This window comes from Jaculus jaculus, chromosome 6, assembly GCF_020740685.1.
Source record: "Jaculus jaculus isolate mJacJac1 chromosome 6, mJacJac1.mat.Y.cur, whole genome shotgun sequence".
Taxonomy (NCBI): domain Eukaryota; kingdom Metazoa; phylum Chordata; class Mammalia; order Rodentia; family Dipodidae; genus Jaculus; species Jaculus jaculus.
In genome coordinates this window covers 142,018,576-142,042,315 of record NC_059107.1, presented here as the reverse complement: position 1 = coordinate 142,042,315, position 23,740 = coordinate 142,018,576, and the positions used below count along the sequence as shown (strand labels likewise).

The following is a 23,740-nucleotide window of genomic DNA, read 5'->3' as shown; positions in this document are numbered from 1 at the left end:
AAGGATTGATTTTTTCCATTTTATTTAAATTTTTTTGGTTCTAGCTTTTTTTTTTTTTAGGCAAGCCCAACAGACTGGCATTTATGAGAGAGAGAAAATTGGGGGCTGGAGAGATGGCTTAGCGATTAAGCGCTTGCCTGTGAAGCCTAAGGACCCCAGTTCGAGGCTTGGTTCCCCAGGTCCCACGTTAGCCAGATGCACAAGGGGGCGCACGCATCTGGAGTTCCTGTGCGCTCCCATTCTCTCTCTCTCCCCCTCTTTTTCTGTCAAATGAATAAATAAAAAAAAAAAGAAGAAAAGAAAAGAAAATTGGCACACCACAGCCTAGAGCCACTGTAATCAAACTCCAGACATGTGTGCCACCTTGTGCATCTGGTTTATGTGGGATCTGGGGAGTCAAACATGGGTCCTTAGTTTTCACAGGCAAGTGCCTTAACTGCTAAGCCATCTCTCCAGTTCCTTATTTTTTAATATTTTTTTATTTATTTATTTTCAAGCACAGAGAGATAGATCAAAGAGAGAAAGTCAGAGAGAATGAGCATGCCAGGGCCTCTAACCACTGCATACAAACTCCAGATGCATGTGCCACTTTGTACATCTGGATTTATGTGGGTACTGGAGACTCAAACTCCAATCATTAGGTTTTGCAGGCAAGTGCCTTAACTGTTGAGCCATCTCTCCATCCCTGGTTCAGGTATTGAACCCAGTTGTCCCATATACTTGGTTTACATCTGAGACAATTTTGAAGCATGGAGATCACCTTGGCACATTCCTGAACAGCACCATTTTTTTGTTTGTTTTTTGATACCAGGATCTGAGCCAAAAGCCTCTCACATGATAATGCCCTCCCACTGAGCCACCACCCCAGCACCCTGAAAGATTTTGGGGTTTCTTTTACCTTTAATCTCCTCTTGTCTTAAAGTCTCACTGACCAGGCATGATGGTCCATGACTATAATTTCTGCCCTCAGGAGGCTGAGGAAGGAGGATCAAACATTCAAAGCCATCTGTGGCTACATAGCAAATTCAAGACCCTGAATGAAAACAATTAATTCATTACTAAAAAGCTGTCAATGTCCCAGATACATTGTTCTGTTGAATATTCATTGTTTCACCACCATTTCCCAGACATCACCCCATGCAGCTAAGAGTGATTCACCGTGTTTTGGACCGCAATGAACTTCAAGTGAGTGAAGACCATGGAAGATCAGTAGTGGCTGAAATCCGTCAATGTCTACTGCATTCCAGACACCAAATTGTAGAATCTTCGAAACTACAAAGAGTTTTACACATGTACACATGTGGTGCCTAAACAAGGAAGCTTGCTAGCCACACAGCTAGGGAGAGATGAGAGTAAAACCAAGAATCTAAACATGGCATCCTGTGCTGCTTTCTTTTTGATTTAATTTTTTTTATTTTTTGTGTACATTGTGTGTGTGTGGCATGTATATGTATTCAGATATATGTGGTAACATGTTTATGTGTATATGTGCATGTGGAGGCCAGAGATCAATACTGAATATCTTTCTCAATCTCCCTTTACTTTTTTGGTTTTGCTTTTATTTTTTAGTTTTTATGGTTTGTTTGTTTCTGAGATAGGGTCTCACCCTAGCCCAGGCTGACCTGGAACTCACTATATAGTCTCAGAGTAACCCAAACACATGGTGATCATCCTACCTCTCCCCCCAAGTGCTGGGATTAAAGGCATGTGCCATCACAACTGGCCTTTACTTTTTGAGACACCATCTCTCACTGAACCCAGAGCTCACTGGGTCTCAGGAGGCCTCCAATCTCTGACTCTTCAGCACTGGAATTATGCCATGATGCACAGATTTTATGTGGGTGCAAGGGATCCAAGCTCAGGTTGTCATGCTTGCACAGCAGACACTTCAGTGACTGAACCATCTCCCCAGCCCTGTACTTTTCTTGAGACAGGGTCTCATTATGTAGCTCAGGCTTGCAATGAACTCCTGAATATCCTGTATCAGCTTCTTGGATACTAGAATATAAACATATACCCCTAAATCCAACATTCTATTTGTGTTCTTTTTTTCTTTTTAATTTATTTGCAAGTACAGAGAGATACTGAGAAGAGAGACAGAACTGGCATGCCAGGGCCTCCAGCTGCTGCAAACAAACTCCAGATGCATGTACCACTGTGCATCTGGCTTTATGTGGGTACTGGGGAATCAAACTTGGTCATTAGGCTTTGCAGACAAATGCCTTAACTTCTTAGCCATCTCTCCAGCCCTTTTTATAAAAATTTTTTTTTTAATTTGTAAGTACACAGAAAGGCAGACAGATAGAACAGGCGGTGTTCTTTTAAGAATGTCATATTTTGATTTGCTAGAAGAGACCAAGAAAAAGAAAAGATGGGAAGGAAGAGAGGAAGGAAGGAAAAAAGAAAGGAAGGAAGGAAACAGAGGAGAAAATGAGCATGCCAGGGCCTCTTGCCACTGCAAACTCCAGGTGTATGCTCTATTTTGTGCATATGACTTTCTGGATTTACTTGGGTGCTAGGGGATCAAACCTGGACCATTAGGCTTTCCAAGAAAGTCTTTAATCACTTGGTCATCTCCCTAGCCCACTTTCTGTATTGTGTGTGTGTGTGTGTGTGTGTGTGTGTGTGTGTGTGTGTGTGTGTTGTTTGTTTTTCAAGGCAGGGGGTCACACTGTAGCCCAGACTGACCTGGAATTCACTATGTAGTCTCAGGGTGGCCTTGAACTCCCGGAGATCCTCCTACCTCTGCCTCCCGAGTGCTGGGATTAGAAAGGCGTGCACCACCATTCCCAGCCTGACTTTCTGTATTCTTATTCACTGTATCCCAATAGCCTCTGGAGGGAGGAGCTCATCAGTGTGTCTTTTCATGACTTCACAATGGCCAAACACGTGCGCACGCACACACACACACAAACACACACACACACACACACACACACACACACACACACTGCTGAAATTATATTTACAAGTGATGGATTTTAAGACTCAATACATTTTTCATATGCTCATCAATGGCTTTTTAACTAAACAAATTCTTTGAAACTTTATTTTGTTTTTTAATTACAAAAGCAATATGCATTCCTTGTTAATCCACCACTAGAAAAGAGACTGACAGGAAGAAACAGGAACAACTAATTTTACCACCCAGAAGTGGTGAACATCTCTGACTTGACACCTTGTTCAGGTGTGAGCCTTCAGACTGATTACTTATGCAGCCATGGGTATGACTGTTCCACTATAAAGCACAAATGTTCTGTACTTGTTGTTTTGTGATCTATTTTTACCCACAGTATATTTTGAAAATGTTTTACTTCAGCAACTCGATATTATTTGTGGTGGTTCATTACAATATTATAATCTGTAAAGTGGGTTGTTTAACCAATTTCCCTGGTTGATTATTGGGTCATTTGCCTTTTGCTTTTTTTGTTTGTTTGTTTTTTGTTTGTTTGTTTTACACTCTGGGTGACATCTCTTTCCATACGTGTTAGAACTGCTTTCTATATTTCTATAGAGGAAGCCACTAAACGTAGAACATCTGGGCCAGTGGAAATATACATCTTGAAACTGTAGATAACTATTGTGAAATTGCCTTCTATAAAGCTTGTTCTAGTTTACAATCTCAGAAGCAGTAAATGAGCACCTGTTACCATTTGCCTGTCACATCTTCTGGTGACATGTGCTGATTATCTTGGATCTGCTCCTTTCCTAGTTGAGAGAGGCCTGGGGGACTTTATGAGAAATCATCCATCTTCCCCAGGTCTTATTAACTCTGTCTTAGCAACATCTATTCTGAATGTGACTCTAGAATCTGCCTTTAGGACATCTCTTTTTTATGTGAAGAATGTTTTCAGCTCTCACAGTCCCTGAGAACCCATGAAAGTATTAAATAATTCTTGCTAATTGCTCTCAAGACCAAGAGCTGTAGTGAAATGCTAACGCTGGATTTTTAGAAATCACTTGTCAAGTGAAGAAAGTGTGCTTTGATAAACTAACTTCTAAACCATGTTCATAGAGGATGCCGTGCAACCAAGTTTACATGCAGAGCAGCAGAGAACAGCCCTGACAGTGGCTTTCAATCAAACTGATCAACTGTATTTTTAAAGCAGCAGTTCTCAGAGCATGGGCCCCACACATGCAACCTCAGCAACATCTGGAAACGTGTTAGAATTACAAATTCTTGGGCCCCATCTCAGTTTCCTATACCTCTGAGAGGAGGCCCAGTAATCTGTTATGTACCAAGCCCTTTGTGGAATTCAGATGTACTCAGAAGGTGGAAAGCCATCTGAGCATCCCACTGAGGTGACTGTGTAGGTGAGCTACTATGCCTGGAGACCGGCCAGCTCTGAAGAAATAAAACTAGAGACCTCTCTTTGAGTGGGGCTAGACTTCAGCCAGAATTTAGGAATTATACACTGGTATACCCTCCCAACAAGGAAATGCCTTCTTGCCCACTGTCCTTGTCACATAGTTTTGTGTTACCTCCTTTTTTTAGGACCCACAAAAAGCCCTTGAAAGGTCATTTAGCCTTATTTCCCAGCCAAATAAACTTTCCACCCCATCAGTCAGTCATTAGTGAAAGATGAGAATACAAACCATGTGTATGTGTGTGAGAGACATATCTGAGAATGGGCACACATGTATTTAGGTCAAAGGAAGCCTTCGGGTGTCGGTCCTCACCTTCTTCCTTGTCTGAGGTGGGGTCTCTTGTTCCTCTTTCCATTCGCCAAGCTGACACATAAGCTTCAATGAGATTCTCCCATCTTGCTTCCCTGCTGGCCATCAGCATACTGGGATTGCAGATGCCCAGCATCACATCTTTGCGTTCTGGGGATCCAAACTCAGGTATGCTTGCATGCCAAGAGCTTCATCCACTGGGCCCTACTCCCCAGCCCCAAACTATGTTTAAAGACATCCAGGGGGATAAACTTCTCAGCTGCCACTGGTAACCTTTCTGTCTTCCTAAGACGCCCTTGCTGCTTCTCCCTGTGCCTGCAGCGGGACTCCGTGCCTGACTGTAGCTGTGGAGACCCAGCCTTTCTCTCCATGAGGCTGAGAAGATGTGGGTCCTTGGCAGCTCGCCCCACCCGCTCAGAGCCTCTTAGCATCTCTGTAGTTATATCTTCCTTCTCTTTCTCCCACGACGGGAGTCCCTCAGTAGCCCTGCATTTATATGTGTCTTCTCCTGTGAGCCTCCCAACTGCCCCCTTCTCTCTTAGGGCACCATGAGTTTTTGAAAAACCTTGCTGAAGCATTCTTTAGAATGTTTCATGCTGATCACTCGTGTCCTTGGCTTGCTCCTGCGATAAGCCTGGGTTTCAGCAGCCATGAGAATGGAATCCTGTGAAATAACTGTATCTAGCCTCTTTTAAATTTTTTTATCTTACTTACTTGCAAGCAGAGATTGAGAGAAAATAAACACACAAAGAGAATGGGTGTGCCAGGGCCTCCAGCCACTACAAATGAACTTTAGATGCATGGGGCATTTTGTGCATCTAAATGGCTTTCCAAGGGTCCTGGGGTATTGAACCCTGGTCATTATACTTTCAGCACCTTAACCATTGAGAAATCTCTCCAGCCCTATATAGCCACTTGTGACTTTTGACAGCATAGGATTGGGCAATAGTGATTGTGGAGTATACAGTCAACACAGCGAGTGACCCTCTAGGCTCTCCCTCATGTCGTGAGGGAAGCAGAGCCCCCAAGACCTAAGGCGGTGGACATGAGATGAGGAAACAAGGAGGAAGCTGTCTATCAGCCTGGGAGGCCCAGGCAGAATCTCACCAGAAAGCAGTCGTGACGCTGAGTTCCAGTGGGTAAGAAAGAGTTCATTCCGAGCAGCCGCGCTGCGCCCCACTTTGTGCGCCTCACAACCCCCACAACCTAGCTACTTTCACTGCACACGGGCTCCCCACTATCCTGCCTTTCTGTGCTCTTCAAGCATTTGAAAGTCACTGAGGGATACGGAATGTAATTATTTGATCTTGCTTTAATTTACTTGATGAGAATGAATGTTATAATTAAGTTTTGTAACCAACTAAGGAAATATTTAAAAAAAAAAAAAAAAAGCTGTGACTCCGCACTAAAGGTCTGCCTACAAAGCCCTGCCCCCACACTGCCTCCCCTCCCCCCGCTGCCAGAGCACAAGTGCTCCCTGCCCAAGTGGCCTCCGCACAACACAGCGGCTCACAGCTGAGCCGCTCTCCCGCCGTTAGCCTCTCTCCGCTCTCTCCACACTCTGGAAAACTGAGCTTTGGCATTAGTGAGCATACACACTCAGAAAGGACCTTCCAGAGTCCACACAGTACTAACCATTCCACCATGGGACCTCTAGAGAGAGGGGAGGAGAGAGGGAGTGAGAGGGGAGGGGGGAGGAAGGAAAGAAGGGAGGGAGGGAAGAACTTACAGTACTGTTAATTCTAAAGTCAAAAAATGAGTAGCCAGGTGTGGTGGCACATGCCTGATTAAAGGCACTCCAGAGGCAGTATTCAAGGCCATCCTGAAAGTACATAGTGAATTCCAGGTTGGCCTGGGATACAGCAAGACCCTACCTCAAAAAAAAAAAAAAAAAAAAAAAAAGCTGGGTGTGGTGGCAATGACTTTAATCCCAGCACTAAGGAGATAGAGGTAGGAGAATCACCATGAGTTTGAGGCCACCCTGAGACTACATAGTGAATTCCAGGTTAGCCTGGGCCATAGTGAGACCCTGGAGGGGGGGAGGGGGAATGAGAGACTGCATGCTGAGTGAGCCCTCAGGAGGCTGAGGGAGGACAATTGTGAAGTAGACACCATCCCAGGCTACATATTAAGATAGTACAAGCCTGTTGAGAGAGAGACGCTAGTAGACCTTTCCATCTGTATAGGTTTTTATACTCAGGTTCTACTAACTGCAGTGAAAATATATTTTGGAGGGAAAAAAGAAAGAGTATTACACCTGGACCATGCACCTTTTCTCTGGTCACTATTCCATAAACAGTATGAAATAACACCTCCTTACATAAGATTTACATTGTACTGTATATCATAAGTAAAACAATTTAAAATATATGAAAGCACATGAATGAATTACATGCAATTAGTGTTCTATTTTGTATGAAAGTTGAGCATCCACAGATCATCGTATGGGAGTGTCCTCAAGCCATGAAGCTGAGGGAAACTGTGCTGTTTTTCAGAACAAGCTTGCAGGCTAAAATAAAAGTGCCAGTGATGACTTCTGATGTTCTACAAAACTACCTAATTTGTAATGAAAAACAAAAAGGAGCCAGGCATGGTGGTTCACATCTATAATCTCAGCACTTGGGAGGTGGGAGCAAGATCAGGAGTTTAAGGATGCCCTCAGCAACAGAGTTCCAGCCCACCCTGGGCTACATGAAACCATTTAATAAAAAAGGGAGGAAGTGGCCGGGCATGGTGGTACACGTCTTTAATCCCAGCACTCGGGAGGCAGAGGTAGGAGGATCTCCATGAGTTCGAGGCCACCCTGAGACTCCATAGTGAATTCCAGGTCAGCCTGGGCCAGAGTGAGACCCTACCTTGAAAAAACAATAAAAATGGGGGGAGGAGGAAAAATAGGGGCTGGGGAGATGGCTCAGTGGTAAAGTGCTTACTGGGCAAGCAAGAGGATCTGAGTTTGGATCCCGTCACCTGTGTAAAACACTGGGAATAGTAGCACTTTTCTGTGATCCCACCTCTAGAAGAGGCAGAGACAAGAGGGCCCAGGGGCTTACTGGCTAGTTCATCTAGCCCACTTGGTCAGCTCTGGGCTCCACAAGAGACCTTGTCTCAACAAGCAACATGGAGCCACGTGTGGTGGTGCATGCCTTTGATCTTAGAACTTGGGAGGCACACATAGGAGGATCACTGTGAGTTTGAGGTCACCCCGGGGTAGAGTGAAAAAAAAAAGCAACATAGAGAGTGATCAAGTAAGACACCCAACGTCAGCCTCTAGCCTCTACATACATGTACCCACACACATACAAACACAAATACACACACATACGCATGCAACAAAAAAAGAAGAAAGAGGGCTGGAGAGATGGCTTAGTTGTTAAGAGCTTGCCTGTGAAGCCTAAGGACCCTGGTTCAAGGCTCAATTCCCCAGGACCCATGTTAGCCAGATGCACAAGGGGGCGCACGCATCTGGAGTTCATTTGCAGTGGCTGGAAGCCCTGGTGCGCCCATTCTCTCTATTTCTCTCTATTTGCCTCTTTCTCTCCTTGTCTCTCTCAAATAAATAAAAATAAACAAAAAGAAGAAGAAAAGAAAGGGGCTGGAGACATCACTCAGTGGTTAAAGTACTTGCTTGCAAAGCCTTATGATATAGGTTTGATTCCCCAGTACCCACGTAAACCCAGATGCGCAAAGTGGCACATGCATCTGGGGTTCAATTTCAGTGACAGGAGGCCCTGGAGCACCCATTTTCTCTCTCTCTATCTATGCCTGTCTATCTACCTCTGTCTCTCAAATAAATAAATGAAAAAAAATCATTATTTCTTTTTCTTAATGAGTATAAAATCCTTCCTGTCCAATAAGAACAATATACCAGATAGATATTATGACTTAGTACTGCTTGATGGTTACAGGCAATCTAAACCCAAGAACTCAGTATGATTTTCAGAAATGTAACATCTCTGTATAACTAAATATCATTTCTCTTGGAATAATAAAAAGATAATGCTCTTAACTTGAGAAAGTATAAACAGAATATAACTGACTATTACTAGCATGCTTTGTACAGGACAGCAAGATGTCGTAAAGTTTACATTAATTTTTAGCCTTACCCATGAGTATTCAGCTGTCTGGGTACTACTGAGAGGGAGGGAAACATCACAGATTCCCCAAGGAGCATGGGACAGGGAGAAGCAATTAGGATCCAAGGTGAGCTGGAAGGTAAGGGTTGTTCTGAGCATCTCTGTGGGGAATTCTTTTCGTACAAATTCACAAGGCTTGAACTTTCATATGAACGCATGAATGTAGGAACCTCACAGATACCCTGCAAAGTATGCACATGGGTTCTGAAAGTCAAGTCACCTGAATGTGACCTTTACAACTTGAGCAGCGGTGTCCTTAGCCCTAAGCGGAACACAGTGATTGCAATACTAGAGAACAAATGGGGAAGGCAGGGCTTACACCTGCCTGGGATCTGACTGAAGCTCTCTGCTCCCTTTTCTATACCTAAAGCTTGCATAAAACAAAGCGAGTGCTGATTGGCTTTCTTGCCTCCCTGATTTGACTCCCTGAAGACTCTTGCCATCTTTGTATGTGTGCTCATCTTCCTCTAAAATTATGTGCAAGCCAGGCGTGGTGGCGCACGCCTTTAATCCCAGCACTCAGGAGGCAGAGGTAGGAGGATCGCCGTGAGTTCGAGGCCACTCTGAAACTACATAGTGAGTTCCAGGTCAGCCTGGGCTAGAGGGAGACCCTGCCTCAGAAAACCAAATAATAATAATAATAATAAAGTTATGTACAAAAAGGCTTCTTTGTAAACTACATCAAAGTGTACTGTCAGAAAGTCCTCTAAAGAGAGGTGGACTAGTAGCTCTTATAGAAAGGATAATTGCCTTAATGGAGTACCATGACCTTGACCTTGAAGACTCTCCATGGTATTCTGGCCATGGTCCATCATGTTCTTGTAAAGAAACTCAGCAAGGAATGATGAACGTTGTGAAGGACCAGGGAGATGGTTCAGCTGCTAAAAGTATTTGCAGTGTAAGACTGGCAACCAGAGTTCAGAGGCCTGAAACCCAGGCAAAGCTGGATGCACAGTGGCCTGCAAGTCTGTGGTCCTAAGACATCTATGGCAGTGGGAGGCAGAGCCAGAATCCCAAAGCTCTCAGGTCAGATTGTCTGGCATTTACAGCAACAAACAACAAACACCGTGTCTCAAGCATGGTAGAAAGCAGTGACCAACACCCAGAGGTTGTCCTTTGACCTCTTCACACTCACCATGACGCACGCACACCCACAGATGCACACGTGCATATACACACGCCAACAAGAAGACCATTTTGGACTCCAGATTGGACCATCTGGCCTTAGGTCTGCTACCATAGAGACCTGGGATGAGTCTGACACCCCAGTGCAACCTCAATTAGAAGGACAGGAATTCTTAGAGCCCTTTTCTTTTCCTTTGTTATGTTGAGCGCGGATGAGCACGTAATGTGTAATCTTTGAATCATGACAGAAATGACCACTGAGGCCCTGGGGTTTATCTAAGAAAAGTTGTCCTGACTTGTCCCTTGTCCCAGCTCTCATTCCTTCTCACTGTGCAAAGCACAGCCACAGACTCCTCTTCTCTGCCTGCTTCCCTCGAACTCCCAAAGCTCCCCTTAATATAGCTGGCAACACATCTTTCTGGATGTCACTACAGCCAGGGATTTCACACTGTGAGTCTAATAAAATCCTTTGGATTTGCAGAATAGCTTCCTCTTTCCCTCATCCAGCCTGGTCTTCCATATGACCTCCAGAAGGCACTCTATTTTGTCAGCCCCTTGCTTAAAAGCTTTAAAAAGCTGCCGGGGCTGGAAAGATGGCTTAGCAGTTAAGCACTTGCCTGTGAAACCTAAGGACCCCAGTTCGAGGCTCGATTCCTCAGGACTCACATTAGCCAGATGCACAAGGGGGCGCACACGTCTGGAATTCATTTGCAGTGGCTGGAGACCCTGGCATGCCCATTCTCTCTTTCCCTCTCTATCTATCTATCTATCTATCTATCTATCTATCTATCTATCTATCTACCTACCTATCTATCTATCTATCTATCTATCTATCTATCTATCTATCTGTTTATCTAGCTATCTATCTACCTTTCTCTCTGTGTCTGTTGCTCTCAAATAAATAAATAAATAATGAACAAAAAAAAATTTAAAACTGCCGAGAGTGGTGACGGCGCACACCTTTAATCCCAACACTCGGAAGGCAGAGGTAGGAGGATTGCTGTGAGTTCGAGGCCACCCTGAGACTCCATTGTGAATTCACTCAGCCTAGGCTAGAGTGAGACCCTACCTTGAAAAACCAAAAATAAAAAAATAAAAAGAAGAGAGAAAGAAAAGCTTTAAAAGCTTCCAGTGGATCCTCCTTCCAAACCTACTGTACTTCCCTCCTATACCTAAATTTACCTCAGTATTTCTCATGTGTAGGTGCATGAGTGCATGCATGTGTTGACGCCACTGCTAACACAGCCTTTCTTCTATCTCTCTTTTGCCCCTTGAGTGGCTACTCATCCTTTCAAAGGCAGCTCATTCTCCCCCAGCAGGCATTCAGGCTTGATAACAATGAAGATGAATGAATGAATGGATGGATGGATGATACTTGCTTTGCTCTCTCATACAAAGTAGAACTTTCCTTGCTCACTACTCCAGAAAGCACTCTGCATCTCTCTGCTGTTGCGTGGGCCAGCACAGCACTGTGGCTGTTTATACTCAGCCAGGCCGAGAAGGGCCCCACATGGCTCCCTTGCTGCCCCTCCCCCTCCTTCCCCCATGATAGACGTCCACCCAGCGCTCTTCTCCACTGAACCCAGTTGCAGAACCAGAAACATTCTCAACACCAAGGAGGCTACTTTCAACCATTGCATGGGCACACAGCTTTATATACACCTAGCTTTTCCAGTAGGTTGCCTGGAAAACAAAAAAGACCCTCTCAACTGCTGAACAAATGACAAATAGGTTTTTCTTAATACGAAATAAATTATTGGTGTTTTCATCTTCATGTAGCTATATGTTGTTTCAGGTTGCAAATAGGTCTGCCTGGGAGAGTGTTTATGGCAAGAGATGAGCAAAGGGACTTGCTGAGACCCATTGTTATGCTTTGCAAAGAGTTATTCACACACAGCTCAGTCAACCCAAAGACTGCCTGTGCTGCCCAGCCCTTTCTAGTCACAGAATTTAGACACACTTTGCCTTAAACCCAGCACACAGCACGCCCTTTCTTCTAGTCCTGCCTTTGCCCCACACATGATTATGAAGAGATTGGGAGAAGCATTAAGAACATGAAAGTATGTAACATTACATTCTTTTCATAACATCTCTTTTTGGCAACTGCAAAAGAAGATTGACAAATCTAAGTAATTTAAAAGCTAGTTAAAACACTTTAAGAGGGCTGGAGAGATGGCTCAGAGGTTAAGGCACTTGCCTGTGAAGCCTAAGGACCCAGGTTCGATTCTCCAGGTCCCACATAAGCCAGGTACACATGGTGGCACATGTGTCTGGAGTTCATTTGTAGTGGCTAGAAGCCACTCTCTCTCTCTTTCTCTCTATCTCTCCCTCTCTCTGTCTCAAATAAATAAATAAAGTGTTTTTAAAAACACACTTTAAGAGAGCTTCTTTTTACAAAATCTATGGAACAATAAATATTAAATAATGGTCTGGACATTCTTTTGTCTCTGAAACAGGTATAATAGTTCTCAGAAAGATGTGTCAATACAAAAATGAGGACAGCAGATAAGGTCTTTTTCAATGGTCACACCAAAGATGTAATATAATTACACCACAATTGAGTTTAATGAGTTTCATTCCTCATCCAATAAAAAGCCTTCTTTAATTTTGGTCACATTTCAAACTTTTAGAATGGAACATTAAGGAATATAAATAAATCAAGAAAATTCCTATCTTTTTCCTATCTCCCCTAAATATACACAAGACAGCTGGTTGTCAAAAGCTCAGAGCGGAAGTTCCCTGCATGTCAGTCCTGAGACTGTACAGTGCAGTAAACAGACTGAAAACTAGGAAAGAGAAACAGAGGCAGAACCGTGAAAGCCCACAGAGCTTTCTAAAATAACAGTCCCACCACATCTGCTTCTGTCTGTAACATCTGTTCTCTTTTGTGACATCCTTTACTTTTTAATGACAGTGTACTGTTGGTGAATGTGAAATGGTTTCCTCTCTCACACCTTCTCATGCATTTTCTCTCCCATTATGTTCCCACCTGTCTTCTCTGGAAAATCCATCAGGCTAACTGTCAGGTAAGTTCTCCTTGATGTTTGAAGGATGACTGAGAGTATTCATGGGAGAAAATGAAGTGAGCAAGGCTGTTGGTAACTGGTGATAGATGAGGAGACTAAACAGAGAAGGCGCATACCAAATTACAGAGAAACTTCTTGCAGCTGAATAAAACCAAAGAAGCTGCATACCGTGTGTGCTAAGCCAACGCGAGCGTCTATTGTGAGAGCTAGCCTGCGGGGTACAGCAGTTCTACACGGTAAAGCAGGCTGCCTGTTCTGCCTGGCATGTTGCTATGGCTTCAAGTACGCACTGCTCCTGGAGGGCTTGGTTGTCATAGAGCAGTGTGAAATCCTATGCAGTCACATGTGATTCTGCTATAAAATATTCTATCAACTTCTGCGGATAGGGAAGAGTTTAAGAAAAAAATTACAGTGATGTGTTTTTTAATTTAACTTTATTTTGTATTTTATTTATTTACGAGAAAGTATGGATGTGCCATGGCCTCTTTCCACTGCAAATGGACTCTATATGCATGCACCATTTTGTGCATCTGGTTTGTACATGGGAGAATCAAACCTGGGCCAGGAGGCTTTACCTTTAACCACTGAGCAATCTACCCAGCTCCACAGTTATGTATTATATTCCTTGTTTTAAAGTTCATACCCAAACATTCCCCATGCCTTGAAGAATAAAGATGACTAGGAAAGAGGGGCAGTGATGGCATATATTTTGTTGATGCCAAATGCATCTCTGGGAGTTAAAGGTGACATGATTTAACTCTTGCCAAAGGAACGGCCACATAGCCCATCATCTTCCCACTGGTGTTGGGGACAAAGAGTGCTCTTGCACCCATGGGAATCAATAGGGCCAGTGTTTCTGGGACCTCAAGAACAAGGCAGACCTTATAAACCGAAAGTATAGCCAATGACAAGATGAAAGAGATGGCCATTTATAGTTGATTATATTTGATTTGAGGGGTGTGTGTGTGTGTGTGTGTGTGTGTGTGTGTGTGTGTGTGTGTTTCAGATTGAGTTCATTTTTATCTTTCAGGAAGAAAAATTATGTGCTTCAGTTGCCATGCAACACACACTGCTCTAACAGCTTTCTAATTTTAATTTCAGAAGTCTACAGAGCAAATGAAGAAAGTCCCTACTATTATTCTTTCCGTCTCATATAAAGGAGTCAAATTTATTGATGCAACAAATAAGGTGGGTGCCACACCTCTCTTTGGTTTAAGCACCAAGTAGTCCTCAGTCTGTGATCTAAAATCCCAGTATTCCCCATTGCATCGCACCTCACCTTCACCACTCACTGTCAGGCTACCTACTCATACCTATAACTGTAAATGGTGCGCGTGCACACACGCACGCATGCACACAAAGGCACATTTTATTTGGGGGTCGTGATCTGTAATTTCTATACATATTTCGCTCTTACTTTTTGATGATGTCTTTGGTAATAGACTGGGTTCACTTAACTGGCATATCCCTTTGGACCTAAACAACATTGAGGCAAAAAAAAAAAAAAATTACTTGGGCACACTCTTCTGCTGCTGTTGTCCAGCTGATGTTAGCCAGGAGGCGATGTCCACCCTCTCCTCATGCCATTGTTTTCCCCTGGTGTCATGGAGCCTCCTCTTGAGTCTGACTTTCTGGAACAGCAGGCTTAGCGGCCATCATGGCGGTGGGGTGGCTTTGTGGGTGCCTATTTTGTGCATGGCTGAAGAAACCCTCTTGGCACCTGCCCCACTGGGCCCTGGCTCCTGTCTGGGGCATGCTGTACTCAGTCATGGGCTACGGCTCCTACATGGTCTACAAAGAGCTGCAAGGTGTCCATATAGGAGGCTGGGTCCCTGTGTCACTGCACTGGCCAGCTTGTCCTGAACTGAACGTGGCCCCCCATCTTCTTTGGGGCCGGCAGATGAGTCAGGCCTTGGCAGACCTCTGGCTCATCTGTAGGGCAGCAGCCACCACGACCATGGCCTGACATCAAGCGAGTCCACCAGCTGCCTGCCTGCTCTGCCTCTGGCTGGCCTTTGCCACCATGCTCAACTACTATGTTTGGCACTATAACCATGGTTGGCCCGGGGGCCAGCAGCCTCCAGAGTGAGGACACCAGGCTGCCAAGGACTGCAGCATCGCCAGGCCAGGCACCATGGGTGGTGGTAGCTATCACACTTGCATGATCACCAGGCTTGCTGGTCCACCTGGATCTTGGCCCGGGGGAGGGGGTCACCATCAGTTCCAGAGGTGGTCCTTGCTGATTCCTGTCCAGGGACAGCATCCTGTCTTCCCACACTGCTCCAAGCATGCTTTTGTAACATAGGGTTTTACAAGCCAAATAAAGCTTTTAACTTCCTGGGGGGAAAAAAAACAATCATAGAATGAAAAGGCAATAATACCATCATCCCTTCACCAGAGGATGAAGAAGAAGGTCTGGGACATCTGTCTTTATGTCTCCAGAGACATAGACACCCTCACCTTGCACTTGATCATAGCCAGAAGGCCAGGCAGGAAGCGATTGTCCTCTGCCTTGATACATGTCACAGATACCCAATGTAAGGAACGCTCTATGACTTGTCATATTCAATAACTGCCTTTCTTCCCCAGCCACTGGGCTGCAAGAGAGTCTCAGCTGGTTGTTTTCTTGAGAGACATGATCAGAAAAGTAGCTCAGGCTGTCCTTTGTCTCTGTCCTCACCATGGGCTCTGTTGGCAGCTCTGAGGACAAGTGTGGCCAAGTGGGTTATGTTTTACTTGAAAAGCCTGCTAGGGTTCCTTTCTAGACCAAGACCACAGAATCTTGGTGCTGACAATGAAAGCTTAGGTGTGGCAGCTCTCACTCTCCATAAATCTCAAAACCCAATGGCTGGCTCTTCCTCACAAAAGCATAAAGGCCTATGTGTTTTATTCCCTCATCGTTTCAGTGTAGAAAGAAGAGAAGTGAGATGATCACCACTTGTTAACAACAGCATTTGTTTTCTGCATTGGCCCATAGAAACCTGCCCTTAGAACCACTCCATTTTGGAGAAAAAGCCTGGAAAGTCATGAAACAGATGAATTTCGGCCACAGGAACATAGGCCCAAAGCAACCGAATTGCAATGCCAGGGAGAAGTCTCGTGGGCAGCGACTCTTTGGTACCTACGATAAACCAAAGCTTCTAAGCCAACCTGTTAAACCTCCTTCTAATTGGTTTTCTGTAAGAAAACTGTTGCAGCAACAGTTGGACAAGTTCAGGCTCCCCCAAAATTACTTTGAAAAGGAACTTCCCAGTTTTCAGAAAAATTCTGACAGCCAGGCAGAAAACCTGTGGCAGGGCATTATCTGTCATGCTGGCTGAGGATCGCCCAAGTCTGTTAAGATGCCGTATCTGTAATGACGGTTTCAGCAGTGCTGTGCTGTGCTGATGACTATTGTTGTCAAATTACAATTGCAGCAACTCAAATCAGAACATTCCCGGATGATTTGTTTTTCTTTCTTGGAGACTTTAGTTCCTGGTACATAAAATTACCTTATCCTTAAATCAGACTAAGTCATTTAAAAGATTCTAAAACTTTGTGGAACATTCATCACAGAAACCATTGCTATCCTCTGTTATCTAAATTGAAAGAAAAGCTTCGGCATTTAAATTGTGCCCCCTCACCCAGAGCAACTGCCTGTACCCCATTTGCTTCAGTGGAAGAGACTGACAATTTTTAAACATGTATATAATGTATTTTGATCTTATTCCCCTCCCATTGCCTGCCCTTCCCCCCCCCCCCTTTCAGGCAAGCCCAACAGACTGGCCTTTCTTTAACAGGGGAGAGAGAGAGAATTGGCACACCAGGGCCACCAGGCACTGCAGTTAGACTCCATGTGCCTTCTTGTGCACATGCACGACATTGTGTGCTTGCGTCACTGTGTATGTGGTGTACATGGGACCTGGAGAGAACATGGGTCCTTAGTCTTTGCAGGCAAAGGCCTTAATTGCTAATCATCTCGGCGGCCCCCGTTATCTTCTGTTTTTTAATATGCTTTATTTATTTGCTTATTTGAGTGAGAGAGAGAAAGGCAGAGAGAGAATGGGTGCGCCCCGGCCTCTAGCCACTGCAAACAAACTCCAGAAGCATATGTCCCCTTGAGCTTCTGGCCTACGTTGGTCCTGGGGAATCGAACCAGGGTCCTTTGGCTTTGCAGATGAATGCCTTAACCACTAAGCCATCTCTCCAGCCCGCATTATCTTCTGTTGATGCCCCATCCAGTCCCCTTCCAGTGAACCACTTCTTCTTCTTCTAACTAGTCCCTCTTCCATTTCGATGTCTTTTTTTTTTTTCTTATGTGTGGGTATAACCCAGTAAGTTTAATTTGAGTTGCCTGCTTAGGCACAGGTAGGGAACTATTTACCAGAGCATGTGTGTCCTACCAGTGACTATACACTGTCTCCCATTCCCCCCTAACAAACATTAACTGCCAGTAACTCCTCAGGGAGGAATGGGATCTCCTCCATCATCCACGATGGGACATTGATGGGCCCAATATTGTGTGGGTGGATTCTGACAATATCTGAACGTGGGCTATGAGTTTAGGGAAGATGCCACAGTCTGAAAGGTCATTTCCATCATCTGGTGATGGTACAGCTGGCCGCCGCTATATTCATAACATCCTCTCTGACCTACTGTCCACCATCAGTGCAGCAAGAGAGACCTCTGTGGCTCTGCTGCGTTTTGCATACAGATACATGGAGACATGCACCCATTGATGCTCTTGTACCTCTAGGAGACATTTCTGATGTAACCTCCAATGATGACATGAATATCCATAGACCTCCGCTCACCAGTCAGCACTTTTTGGAAGAATCAGCACAGGCAGATATGCAAATAATAATTTTATACATAAACAAAAATCCTAATAAAGAATATTTCTCAAGTTCTCACAGTACAGTCCCAGGCATGTTTTCATCATCTAGTGCAAAGTACACATGCTAGCAGGTGTCGGCAAGCTCTCTGTGACTATAGAGTCACATTCCTGGCTCTTTAAGTAATTGGAGGACATTCATTTCAACTGGCTATGTAACTGATCTCCCCCTAGATGACAGGGGATACAGAGAGAGTGGGTGACTCAGAGAGATGGTGTTGTGTTTGTTGTGTGTAAAGTCGAGTAGAGAGGCTCTATTTAGAGGGCAACAGCGACACTAGCATGAGGCTGAGCAGGTGAGGCTAGACTGGAGAGGGCCGAGTGTCAGAAGCAGGGCTGCTCCAGCCTGCAGAAGGTGCGCAGAGTCTTTAGGAAAGACCTTTTAGGAAACACCAGAGTCTTGCTTTCCGTCGTCACCTTGGATTTCCCCCACAGGCAAGTGTTGCTTTGGTGGGTCGCTTTGGTGAGGGATTTGTGAAATGGAAGCATGGCTAAAGATCTCATCACTCCAGACAGTAGTGGCCACCAAGCCTGGGCTAGGGCACACCTCAATGTGATTCCATTACTTTTTTCTTGGCCCTGTGTCACCTTGCCTGTTTCTGATAAAATGAAGCAGGTGGGGTTGTCCGGTCCACATGGACAGCTAGAAGACCTACAGGCCTCCATGCCTTCACTGAGCACTGACCACAGTCTCATGGCCTGCTGGTCGTGGAGAAGGACTTCATGTTCCCACTCCCTAACACAGTGCCTTTTCTATTACTCCACAGGTAAAGGACAATGGATAATTAATGCTATGTTAATTGCCCTTCCCTTCCTATTAGCCCCCATTAGAGTATGTGAAAGATGAACCCGCTAGTAAAGCATTCCTTTCATTTCATTCTAATAAACAAATTGCTTTGGCTGGGTTCATGGGCAAGGGTGGGGCACCTAGTGATAAAAGTGGAAGTGGATTGCCTAGCAACTTGGGAAACAGGTCACTAATCCTGATTTAAGAAGGAAGAGGCAGAAAGTGATCGTGAATCTAAAATGGATCTTGAAATGTATCTAGTCCTAAATGCTTATAGGATTCACTCAGCTTTTAATAAATACACAAAGTAGTCAGCTCCGGAGGGGGACAGGGGCAGGGGGATTAGCCCTCAAGACTGTACAGGCTGATGACAGACCTTTCTTCAGATCATCAGGTCTTCCCAAAAGTGATGCATTTCCCACATCAAGGAATGACTGAGATTTGGGTCACATTTGATTTCTTGTGCCTAACTCCACCCCTCCCCCGCTCCCTGCCTTCCTTCTGAGTGAATTGGAAATAGTGCAGGGCCAAGGTTTGTCTTTTGCTTGAGTTGTTTTGAGGGCTGAAGCGATTTGAATACCAACTTCAAACATTGATTATGCTAATTTTTAGGCACAAAATAAATCAGAACATTTTCCTTAACAAATGCACATAATTCTCCTAAGCAGTTTGGAGTCCAGTGATACCACACTGGGTGTATCTGATGGTCTTCAGCACTGGAACCTCCACAGGGCTTCTCCGGTTCTCCCTCAGCCAGGGTGGCCGCCTTCATCCTGGTCCCTCTTTAGAGGGACCACTGCAGTCAATTACCAGGGTAGAGCCTGGCCTGAGGAAGAGTGTTGATTGCAGGATGTGCCCTGGGCTGAATCTCTTTGAAATCTCACACCTTTCTCACAATTGCCATGTTACCTGGCTGCACAAAATCATTCTGTTCCACACTTGCTGGCCAGACACCTCTCCAGATGTTTCTCATCATGAAGAAAGGTAATGGTCAGGCAAAAATCCCTCCCTGTTGAAAGGCACCAAGCTGCCACATTGTATATCCCAAAAAATGGGGTGAGATCACTCCCCTACCCTTCTCCTGAGACTTCAGAAGGCTCTGCCTCCTTAGGACATGCTTAGAAAGGGAAACTAATAACATAGCAGGAATCTGATTATAAACCGAGGTCTAAACACTACTTCATGATGATGTCACCTTTTCACATGTGGAGCAGCCACGCTGATTCATGACCGGAGCTGGACAGAATGGTGTCCTCCTTGACTCTTCTCCAAGACGGAAGTCAGCCATCTAGCAGTACAGCTCGCAGCTGTGGAGTCCTGGAACTTGGATCCATCCTGCAGATGGAGACCTGTCTTCATCGTCCCACAGTGGTGGAACATGCTGGCGGTGGAGAGCAGCGGCTCCACTCAGAGATCCCAGTTCTCACCATAGGCTAGACCCAAGGATATATCACTAAGTTCTATGAAGATATTCCTACCTGAGAACAGAACATTTTAGTAGACCGCATTCCTCCCAGCTGAGACAGTTTTGGTAGTAGGAAAGGAGGCTGATTTTGGAATGCAAGTATCACAGATGCCAGACCAAGCCCTCCTTGGACTAGGGTTGCGGCTCAGTAATGAAGTGTTTGCCTAGCATAGGAGAGACCCTGAGTTTCGTTCCCTAAGCCAGCACTAGGCTGAGGGAAACCTCCAGAAAGTCCTGAAAAGGGTCAGGAAGACAGCACACGAGAAGTTACCAAAGAGCCCTTTGATCTGCTTTGCAGTTTTGCCCAGGGACACAGCATTGCCACACACCAGTGAAAACTACCAAGTGGCATGGAGTGGATTGACAAGACCTGTGGGATTCAAGCTGTCACCCTCCCAGGGTACTTGTCACCATAACACCTCCCCAAGGAGATGAGCCACCTTATGACTGACAAAGGTTTTCAAAAACACAAAATTGAGCTGAGATGAAGCTGGAGTCAGTGTTTGCTGGCTGGATGTGGGTCCTGCGTGGGAAAAGCCAGCTCCACCCAGACTCCCAGGGTCACAGCAACAGCCCCAACTCAGCAAGGATGGAGACTCGGTACACCTGATAACACAGCACCCTTAAAGACTATGCATGTCTTAAAATCCTTTGCAAAGATTCACAGCTTCCAAATTCGGTTTTCTGTTTCGAAGAACTGCTACCTGAATGGCTGCAGAAGTCCACCACCTTCCATTTGGAAGCTTTTTCGCACTAAAATGGTCCTGGTTTAGGGGGTTCCAATTTCAAGTTGAGTTATTTTTGACAGTACTTGCATGTAGTGTCAGCATTCAAGGCCACAATGAAGGATGTCTTCATTGAATTTTCTTTTATGTGTTAATTCTGTAATTGCGCCCCCACCACGGGGTGAGGGGCATGAAGCACTGTCTGGGGGTGCTGGCAGGGAAAGACCTTTTGTAAGTGGTTTAGGCATTGATGGGCAGAAATGGAACACTATATCACCAATGGGTCTTTAAGGCATGCAATTAAAAAGTAATTAGAGTTTCTAAAGCATTGAGGGGTTTTAGATCTATGACGACTGCAAAAGACATAAGTGAGATATTACGAGATTTTAAAAAAATGATTTTACTACTATGAGACTTTTTTTTTCTCTTTTTAAAATACATCTGTGTATCAAAAGATGTTCCTAGCAGATTTTGCAGGGGAGATGTCACTCCCTGGTTGTGCTTCAGGACAATGGTACTAAGCCACTCCTCCTCCCCACTTGTTATTATGAGAGGCAGGGGGATGGGGAAAAAGGGGAAAGACAAACACTGATGATGGAAAGAGAGAAAAATGCAAACGAAGTGCGGGCGGGGTGGGGGGGAGTATGAAGATACAGTGCCCTTGAAGGAGCCATAGCTTTCCAAACAACTTCAGATCTCCTCCCTGTGAGGGTAGGGAGGCCTTGAAACTCTCAAGCCCAGTTTCCTCACCTGTAGGATAATGGCAGTAACAGCCACACCCACACCATCATTCAGTTGTCCCATCCCATCCGCAGGGCCCTGCATCGGCCAAGGCGTCTGAGGCCTGAACACTGCAGCATGGTGTTTGCTTTGTCCTCCCCAGTTAGCCACACAGCACCTTGAAGAGAACTCCTGAGGCATCCCCTGCCTGCTACGTTCCACACATGCCTTTGCTCCGGGGATATAGGAGTACAAGACGGAGGGTGGGAAGCTGAGGTGTCACTTAGCGACAGAGCACTTCTGTAGCATGAGCAAGGCCCTGGGTTCCATCCCATCACCTAAAAATGCAAAGAAAAGAGCAGAGGGCTAGAACCATGGCAGGGATTTGGACAGCCTCCCGCAGTCACAACTCCCCTTGGACATACAAAGTGACAGATGATCATTTCCAGACAGTAGATTAGCAGGAAGCAAGACTGCCTCCCTACAGCTGGACTTGGGAAATGGAAATGGTAAAGCGCTTAGTAATTACTGTTTTTTTAAAAAAAGCGTCTGCCAGCCAGCGTGCCTCCACGCACAACACCTGGCAAGAGCAGCTATTCCAGGATGTGACGCTTTTAGGTTGTTTTTCACTAAATGAAAACATTCCTTCCAGACCTAGTATACTTTGGTCCATGGTTAATGCACTGAATCACTTTGAGTGACACTGGTCTAGAATATTCTAGAAAGAAGGAAAGAAGCTGATTCCCAGATTATTTGTCTTGACTCTAAAAAGATACGGGTGATTCACAAAGGAAAACAATGGTCATTTCCGTCATTTCTTCCAGAATATAATTGCTGAGCATGAAATCCGTAACATCTCCTGCGCTGCCCAAGACCCAGAAGACCTCTCGACGTTTGCTTATATCACAAAAGATCTGAAGTCCAATCACCACTACTGTCATGTGTTTACTGCCTTCGATGTGGTGAGTCCCTGCTCTCTTTGGACAGATAAAACAGTTCCTAAAATGTGCTCACATTTCACTGAAGTCTCAGCTTGCAATTAACATATTGGCTTGACTCATTTGCCACATATTAAGATATAGTAAGGGTGTTTGTTTGCTCGTGTTCCCATAACAAAACAGCCCAAGCTGGGTGGCCGAAACAACAGAAATTATTCTTCTCACATTTCTGGAGGCCAAAAGACCAAGGTATGGACAGGTTTGGTTTCTTCTGAGGCCTCTTTTTCTCTCTCTCTCGCTGGCTCGCTCACTCACTTGCAAATAATGACCTTCTCACTGGGTCCTCAAGTGGTCTTTCCTCTGCACATAGATGTCCAAAGTTTTTCTCCTTGTGAGGACACTCATCAGATTGCAATACTGCTCACGCTAATGACCTTATTGTAACCCAGTGACCTTATTAAAAGCCACCCCCTTCAAATGCCATCACACTCTGAGGTACTAAGGTGAAGCACCTCAACATGGGATTTTTTAAGAGGTTGAAAGTTAGCCCATAAAGCCAAATACATCTATCTTGGCAGACTTAGCTTTTCTTGGGTTTTCTATATTTTCCATCTTCCACTCAAGTTAGAACTCTACACTTAATCTGGTATCTCAGCTGTTATTATTCAACCACCAACTTCACTTCTCAGATCTCGGAAATTCCTTTCTTTCTCTGGTACCAAAAATGCAGTAAAGATCTCCTAGCTTCCCTTACTCCTTCCCAATGCCTATCAGTTTCTCTTGTAGCCATGTCTAAGTACTAGTCATAAAAGATGTGTTTACTACTATGTCTGTGGCTTTTCACACTGATTAGCAGTCAGATTACACACCTACATGATCATGGGGACATCCATGTTGTGGCCCATATGTTCATTCAGAAGTGAGTCTTAGATGGACTTCTCTATGGCATGACACCACTTATATCCATACTTGTCATTAAGCCTAAAAATTGGTTTATATGTTACAAGCTTAGAAAGTGAAAACAATTTAAGAAAACAGCAAATGTTCCTTCAAGATATAGATATGCCCTCAAGATAGCACAAATTCCCAGAGGGGATCTCTACATCAGGCATTCTGCGGTGGAAACAGACAGAACAGATGTGACTGTGAGCCTGAAATAATTTATAATCAGAAGAATCTAAACATGCCACTTTAGCTTGATTTTTTTTCTGTTCTGCTCAGTGGATTTGAAATAAAGAGATTTAGGAAATTAGACAAGAATCACAGTGTAA

General features: G+C 44.7%; 1 protein-coding gene across 36 annotated transcripts in view; it reads left to right on the top strand.

The window, feature by feature from the left end:
• Anks1b (ankyrin repeat and sterile alpha motif domain containing 1B) overlaps positions 1-23,740 on the top strand; it is a 1,062,135-nt gene that overhangs the window by 1,013,849 nt on the left and 24,546 nt on the right. For all 36 annotated transcript variants that reach the window (XM_045152363.1, XM_045152361.1, XM_045152357.1 and 33 more), the window contains 3 exons: positions 12,950-12,961; positions 14,063-14,149; positions 22,356-22,493. In XM_045152363.1, the coding sequence (XP_045008298.1) occupies positions 12,950-12,961; positions 14,063-14,149; positions 22,356-22,493 (237 nt within the window). The remainder of the gene's footprint in view (positions 1-12,949; positions 12,962-14,062; positions 14,150-22,355; positions 22,494-23,740) is intronic.